This window comes from Ipomoea nil, unplaced genomic scaffold (genome assembly GCF_001879475.1).
Source record: "Ipomoea nil cultivar Tokyo-kokei standard unplaced genomic scaffold, Asagao_1.1 scaffold2565, whole genome shotgun sequence".
NCBI classification, from domain to species: Eukaryota; Viridiplantae; Streptophyta; class Magnoliopsida; order Solanales; family Convolvulaceae; genus Ipomoea; species Ipomoea nil.
Window position 1 is genome coordinate 1276423 of NW_017618993.1, and position 9026 is coordinate 1285448.

Sequence of the window (9026 nt, forward strand, 5' to 3'; positions counted from 1 at the left end):
TTCGTAAATACACCATTATGTGTGGTGTATTTTTTTTTTTTTTTTTGTGGTGTATTTTTTGACATTTCATTCTGGTGTATTTTTGAACACTGTATGGTGCATTTATACATACATAATGGTGTATGCCGCACTGACCGCACGAGAAGACATGACCTCACAGGAACAAAATATATATATATATATATATATATATATATATATATATATATATATATATATAACTATGAATATTTATTGCGCTTGCTTGACAATTTAAAATGTTTTGAAATAGAACATATTCATAGTAAATGAAAATAACTAAATCTTAATTTAATGCTTCACATACTCCATGCTGCAACCCACGTACAACACATTTCCACGTACTACATTATTGCTACATTCCATGTTAACACACACGTACCCACGTAATGCTGCATGCTCCAACAACTTGATTTAATTAATTATAGTAATGATATTATTATAACAGATGGAGATGGAGATGTAGATGTAGATGTAGATGGAGATGAGATGTAGATTTAGATGTAGATGGAGATGGAGATGGTGATGATGATGGTGATGGTGATGGTGATGATAACTTTACTAACAATTTAGTATTATATTTCAAAATCGACTTACCTCATATCCGATCTGATCTGTAAGTGAATGGGCAGAGAATTGAATTTCAGAGCGACCATCCAATATATATCTTTAAGAACAGAACCGCTGATTACTTGAAGTAGAAAAAGGGAAAGAAATGGAGATTAGAGAATAAACTAACGAGGGAGAAATTAAGGATTATATTTTATGAGTTTGATTTTTGGTATTAGATGATTGAGGGGAAGACTTTAGAGGATGGAGGTCTTTGTTAGTAAAGATGCTGTTTAATCTTTTGGTTTTATTGATTGATTTATTTTGGTAAGAATATCTTTTTTGGTCGATCCAAGTTAAAAGGAAATTTTGTTGCAGCTTATGGGATGCTAATGCTATTTATACCCATGAAATCTAGCTTCTCACATTTAAAATGTTATATCACTAAAGTAGGTGTACTCAATGAAGACTTTTATAAACTTTTAAAGATTTTTAACTACTTTTATGGGATGCTAATGCTAAACTTTTTGGTTACTTGGGGTTTTATTTGGTTGAGAATTGCTTTCTTTGCACGGCATAAATATATGAAATTGTGGAGAAGGGAAATTCTAAGTACTGAGATTTATGTTTAGCTACTAAAGGGAATTGCTAATTTTCTAGGTGCTGAGGATTGACTGGTAACTAACTCTATGGTAATGCTTTTCTTTTATTCTATAGGAACTTCGAGAAGCAGAAGAAGAATTTGCTAGTGCATGCTGGTAAAGGAGACCAAGAAAACCAAAATGTGAAATTACATATTTATCATTGTACTAAACACCTTTTTGACGGATGACTTAACGGAGGACAATATTGAGCAATAACACAAAAGTCTGGGACTAGTTTATGACACCAAAGTCGTTTAGGACAAAACTGAAAAAATTTACTATAGTCAAGAACAATTTTAGGTATTAACTCAGAACAAAACTAAGGGGATGTAAGCTTCAGAATGTCACATTCTCATGTTTGGTTCAAATTATCTTATTTTTCCAAGAGAATACACTACTGAAAATTATGAAATTCCCGACCACCTGAAAGTGATCTTAAATCAAGTCGAAAGCCTTGTTTTGACCACTTTTGGTATCCGGAAAAACCTTTGTTGCTATTTCCGACCACTTTTTGGTATCAACTTGATTTAAAATCACTTTCAGGTGATAGAAAATTCCATAATTTTCAGTAGTGATATAACTTTCTCCTAGGAATAAAACATGCCCTGCACATAGAATTTTGAAGGGAATATAATTCCCTCACATCTCTTACGTATTATTAGATTCCCATGCATATTCACTACTTTTGCCATTTAACTATTTAAGGTAGTACTCCAGTACTTTTGTTACACTACTTTATAGAGCCAACTAACTAGATTCCCATGCATATTCACTACTTTTGCCATTTAACTATTTAAGGTAGTACTCCAGTACTTTTGTTACAATACTTTATAGAGCCAACTAACTCAGCTAAGTAGCGGTATTAATATCAACAAGTTGCATGAACCAATTGTAAAGGTTATGAACTATATCATATATTGATCTAAATACACCAGCTATATATAGTATACAGAGGAGAGAAGATAGCAGGAAGTTAGTAGGTTGTTGTAACAACTAATCTAACACTCCTATTCAACATGAGCATAACTACAACTTATACAAAGAAATAATACCAGCCACATATATTCTTATCACGCCCCCGCAAGATTAAGGATCCTTCGGAGACTCCAATCTTGGAACGAAATAGAAGGAACAACGAACGACCCAACAGCTTTGTGAGAAAGTCAGCTAGTTGAGCCAACGAAGGAATGTGCCGCACCACCAGTGAACCATTAGAAACTAAGTCATGGACAAAGAAATAATCTTGCGCCAGATGTTTCATATGCGAATGCAATACCAGATTTTTTCACACATATGTCACGTTAAGGTTGTCACAGAACACAACTAGGGGTTTCACCAGTTGTAGCCGCAGCTCTCGGAGCAAATTCTTTATCCACAAGACTTCTGCAGCAGCATTCGTCGAGGCTCGATAGTCAGATTTCGTCGACGAGCGTGACACAGACTTCTGGCGGGTGGACTTCCAAGAAACGAGATTAGCACCAAGATACAATATGTACGTGGTGGAACATGCCATTAAGTGTTGGAACTACTTCAATGCCCAGAAAATGATGCAAGGAACCAAGGTCCTTAAGAGCAAACCGAGCTGACAGAGTCTTAACAAACTTATCAAGCCACACAACATCGTTTCGTGTTAGTATAATATCATCCACATACATAAGGAAATAAACAATAACATTATCAGCAGAATAAACAAATAAAGACGCATCTGCTTGTCAATAGCAGGAAGTTAGCAGGTTGTTGTAACAACTAATCTAACACTCTATTCAACAGGAGCATAACTAGAACTAATACGGAGAAATAATGTCAGCCACATATATTCTTAATACCAATTGCAAGAGAATTATGGGCGAAGACTTCCGCAGATTATATGTCGCAAGTTATGCCATGGATCAGGATTCACCTTACATTGTGAATCCTAGTCCAAAACGACATTCAGATTATATACCTGCATCTAACATGTTATGAACATTCAATTAACAAATTATTTACTTATAAATAAACTGAAGATACATAATATGTTAATTGTAATAGGTATATAGTTTATTAATCGGGGGTATATAATACATTAATTGTTATAGATACATAATTTATTAATTGCAGTTGCATAATAGGTTAACCGCATGTACATAATATATTAATTGTAATAAATATGCAATTTATTAGTTAAAAATACATAATATGTCAACTGAAAATAAATAATTTGAACTGATCAGAGCTGTAACTTAATCCAATATAACAAATAACAAATCGACATCTCTAGTACGTGATGGAGGGATCACAAATGCATCATTAGTGTAAAAAAATTTTAAAGACATTTTTCATCAAAAATGGACATTTTTCTTTGAAAAATGAATATATTCAATTGATTGTTTTATTTTATTGATATTAGTCCATATTATTTGCTTTAATATTTTTTTTTATTTACATAAACTCAGGGACGAACTTATAAAACGCACATTAATATGCGGTACCTGAGTTATAATGATGCACATCTCAATGTGCGTTTGACCCTCATATTTCACAATTCATGTCGCGTTGGTAGATGAAAATAGGACATTATTGATGCACATCTTTATCTTTATCTTTTCTTATCTTTTCTTCTTTATATATATATAATAAAGTAGAATCTAGCCACAAAATTTTTCCTCCAAAATGTGAATGCATTTTAATAGAAACAAGATTAGCAAATATGAATGCATTAATTGTGTGGATAGATGTATTTATACATATTTTTTTTGAAGTTATTGTGTATTTATATTTTATAAATTATACTTTATTATTATAGCTCTCTCTATCTCTATCTATATCTTTATATATATATATATATATATATATATATATATATATATATATATATATATATATATATATATATATATATATATATATATATATATATATATTAGGGAAATTTTTTGAAGGGGTTATAGAATTTTTTTTTTTATAATAAAAGTAATAATTGGACTTGCAAAATGCATTTATTTTTTGTTAATTGCATTTTTTGTTCTATATTTATAACCTTATAGGTGATATTCAACAAGGGGTGTAAATGAGCCGAGCTGCTCGCAAGTGAATCGCGAGCGGCTCGGTCAAAGCTCGGTCAAAATCGAGCTCGAACCGAACTCGAGCGGCTCGTTTACTTATCGAGCTCGAGCCGAGCTCACATATCCTATGCTCGTGGCTCGACGAGCCGCTCGCGAGACTTATATATACTAATAATAATAATAATAATAATAATAATAATAATAATAATAATATTATTATTATTATTATTATTATTATTATTATTATTATTATTATTATTATTATTAAAAATTAAAATTTTACTTCCTTCTGGATTACCCTACTCCAGTACTCTCGCATTCTCGCCCCCATTCCGCCCAAGCCTTAACTCTGGAGTCTGAAAGACTGTCGACAACGACGACATGGAGATGAGATACGGAGACACCAGAAGACTGTCGGCTGATGATGACGAACCTTGTCTCTGGTCTCCACCTTTACTGATGTCGAACTGATCTGACGAAGCTGCTGCAGTGCTGCCCGATAGTTGACTAGTCGAGACCGGGCGAAGCGGTTGCCAACGAACGGACGAAGCTACGCGGATTTCCATCGAGCCTGAACTCGAGCTCGAACAATCGAGCTGCTCGAGCTATTCGAAAATTTTGAGCCCGAGCTCGAGCATCAATTGTCGGCACGATCGAGCTCGAACTCGAGCCAAGCCTTTCTTAACGAGCTTGAGCTCGAGCCAACCCAGGCTCGAGCTCGGCTCGACTTGTTTATGCCCCTATATTCAATTTTTATTTTTATTTTTCCTTCCAAAACAATCCTTTCTTATTATAATATTATTTAGACATGATCATTTTTCTACCTCCATCAACAATCCAGTTTAAATGATTTAAAATATTAAGGCATTTCAATGTATTCGGTCCTAAGTGTTAATATTTTTTTTGTTCTTAGATTTATGTGTGATTCCAATGCTGCGGAGGCTTAGGTTGTGCTGACGCTACTGTGGAGACACAGATTGCGATTGAAGAAGACATGAGACTCAAATTGTGAATTAGGCATTTTTTCCAAAAAAATAAAAATAAAAATATAGCGAGTCAACCCACTTTGTATTTAAAAAAATCGAAATGCCTTTGTATTTATTATCATTTAAATAGGTGTTAACGAAAGACTAAAAATTGTCATGGCACAATAATACTACGACCAATAGGAAAATGATGAAAAAAAGACTAAAAATGAAATTAGACCTATAAATCTAATAACAAAACGGAATTAATTCCATTTATTTTTATTGATATTAGTCAAAATTATTTGTTTTAATATTTTATACTCTTTTACACTAACTCACTAATCGACTTATAAAAAATACAAAGAGAATATAATTAAGACTAAGAGAAATTTGACCCACAGATTTAACCGCAATTTATATCCTGCACCAGGGCGCGCATTGCATTGTGCGCCATGATGCAAAACGACGTTGTTTCATATTTTTTTATTTTTATTTTTTTAAATTTCACTACCTTGTGTTTGCGGTTAATTTTCTTTAAAAAAAAATCTCATGTTTAAAAATATACATAATTTTATACTAGAATATACATAATTGTATACATGAGTGTACATAATTGTATAACAAAATACACATACTTTAAAAAAAAAAAGATAATACATATAATCTAACATAATACATAATAATATAATATACATAAACTTTTAACATAATAAACATCAACTTTTAACATAATACACATAAATTTTCTGTTTCGGATGTACATAATTGTTTAAAAAAGATGTACATGATTGTATAAAAAATGTACATAATTGTATAAACAAATACACATAATTGTATAAATAAATACACATAATTTATAAACAAATACACATAATCGTGCCAACTCACTACATAACTTACCAAACGACGTCGTTTTGGGAGGCGCGGGGGGCACAGTGCTATGCGCGCCGTGATGCAGGGTATAACGATCGCAGATTTAACAGTCCACCTGGTAAAAGACCACAAAAATTGTAGCCCATCGTGAGGTACGGTAGATGAAAATAGGACATTACTGATTTATTGTGCACCTAATGCAAAAATGGTTCAGTCAATTTGGACAACCACTGACCAAGTCAACCGTTTACTCGGGTAGAAGACCAAGTTGCCATTACTATAATGTTTATGTTTATGTTTATAGTTGCCTCTCTGATCTGTCCTTCAACTTTTATTGTCAACAATACCATAGTGGTTTTAAACGCATCTGACCTGCTTTTCTAATACAGATGGTTGGGATTATAGATTTATTATTATAATAAACGTTATAACTAATAATAAAGGTATATGAAAATACTATTACTACAAAAAAAAATACTATTACTTAAGTTGACATTGTAGTCAACTTGTTAAAATTCTTATTAAAAAAACAAAAAACATATTATTGTACCTTGCAATAATACATCAACTTGGCTAGTTGGCAAGGTTTATGTTACTCCTTCCTTACCTATAAATAGCTATCAAATCAAATGCATTCTCATCGTACTCATTCTCATCACTCATTCCATACATCATCATACACTAACTATATATCTTCAATGGCCCTTAGTTTTGATTTCAAATTGGCTGTTCTTTTTGCAGCCCTTTTCCTATTAGGGGCATGGGCATCTCAAGCCGCTGCCCAAGAAACATCCATGTTTGAGCGCCATGCCAGGCGGACCGCTCGCCATGGGCGTTCATACAAAGGTCACGTCAATAAGGCAAAGCCATTCAAGATTATTCAAGAAAATGTGAAGTTTTCATCAGATGTTAGGCCAGAGAAGCCAATTAAAACTACGCGTTACAGAACCGGCATGGATTCCGAGGATGAAACTAAGACGGAGACCCCCGTGGTTAGTTCATCACCGGCGGCGCCCACTACGACTACTACGCCACCGGTTCAGAGTTCAAATTCAATTCCTGAATCTGTGGACCGGATACACAATCGTGCTGAGATTACTGATTCCATAGTCCAACCCCACTCTCAAAACTGCGGTAACTATTAACAATCACAGATTACCTTCTAAGTTTGAACTCTAGGCAGTAGTCATCTATTGATCTTCTTAGTTTGATCTGGTCAACTATGAACAACATAAACTGATTTATTATTGCTAATTAGGGTCACAATGCAATTTTAATTTAATTTGCACACTCTCATAGTGATTGCGGGTTTCCCATGTTAAGTTACATGGATATAGTTGTATAAATGGCGTACTAATTGTATATTGGCAATTTATAGATGAAAACAAAAGATTCATGGATGGGTGGTCACCGTTGGTAATCGGAGCGGTGCTCTTTTATCTGTTGCAACCCGGTCTGATTCTCCAGTGTCCGGGAAACGATAAAAGGTTTGAGTTCAAAACCATGAAGACCAATGGCAAGGCTATGTTCAATCACACTATGATATTTATTGCTATCTACGCTATTATCATTGCGCTCTCTCATGGTAAAATCTGATCTGTATGTACCCACTGATACATGGCGTCTGAATTTATTTTTATTTTATTTTATTTATTTTATTTTTATGTTTTTTGGATTCTACATTCTAATCCATCTAATGTACTCATAAGTTTATGTTGCTCTGCAATTCTATCCTAGTTGGCCACTCTGTTGAATTAGTAATCAGAAACGAATTTGACTTTTAACTAAAACAATCTATTGACCTTCTTGATTTAGACTGGTTTACCTTCTTAATCCTTTATCCCTTAGTGTTGAATAAACTAGGGAAAATGACACTTTTTCCCCCTATGTTATATACTTATAGCACTTTTTCCCCCTCAATTATTTAAGTGGCTCTTTTTCCCCTGAAATGTTAAATGGACATATTTACCCTTAAAATAAATATTTCATTTATTTTTATTCTCCAATAAATTATTACTATAATTTGGTTCAAACCAGATACTATAGTAACCAAACCAAAATATTCCAATTACAATTTATAATCAAAACGCGATATTTAGAGTTTATTAAAATCACGAACTGGAATGGGCGGTTCATGTTCCAAACTGAAAAAATAAAATACATTTATTGTTGAATTTAAACTATTTTAAAATAAAAAATAAAATTTTAAAATAAAGACGGTTCAAAATCGCGAACGGGATCCGGAACCGTCGGTTCATGATCCAATTTTTTTTTTATTCTTAAATTTAATAAATTGAAATCCAAATATTGGGTTCTAGGTCTGAATCATAACTGAAAACTTTTAATTCGATTGCTATAGTGTCTGGTTCAGTTCGAACCGAACCGTGGTAATCGCTACATATACGCAATAATTTGTTGGAGAAGTAAAATAAATAAAATGTTTACTTTAGGGGTAGAAATGTCAATTTAATATATTAGGGGAGAAAATCACCACTTTTAAAATAATTGAGGGGGCTAATGTGCTTACATAAATAATTGAGGGGGAAAAAGTGCTATAAGTATATAACATAGGGGGAAAAAGTGCCATTTTCCCAATAAACTATCAATCTTTTGTATTGGTTTGTTTTTATTTTAAATTTTTTATTTGGCTTGGACTGATTTGCAATTTTTCCAGTGGTTCATAATTGAAAAATACTACATGCGCTCCCATTTCTTACTCCCAACTTTTACTCCCTCTCACAAATTTTTTAAGTAGACACATTTCCTGGTACCCACATGATGAAAATAGCCATCTTTGTTTGCCATGTCATAGAGTAAAAGTGAGAAAGTAGAATTTGGGAGTATATGTTGTAAAACTCGATTCATAATTGATCACGCCCAGTTTTAAACGTTCAATGTAAAATTAAAAGTTATTCATAGAAGCCAGTCTG

The 9026-nt window shown here is 33.0% G+C and overlaps 1 protein-coding gene across 1 annotated transcript; it reads left to right on the forward strand.

Annotated features, from left to right (window-relative positions):
* Nucleotides 1-6760: 6760 nt before the first annotated feature.
* On the forward strand, nt 6761-7834 carry LOC109153954. Its single transcript, XM_019301839.1, has 2 exons — nt 6761-7230; nt 7475-7834. The coding sequence occupies exons 1-2, from the start codon at nt 6795-6797 to the stop codon at nt 7690-7692; spliced, it is 654 nt and encodes a 217-aa protein (XP_019157384.1). The 5' UTR covers nt 6761-6794; the 3' UTR covers nt 7693-7834.
* The last annotated feature ends 1192 nt before the right edge of the window (nt 7835-9026 follow it).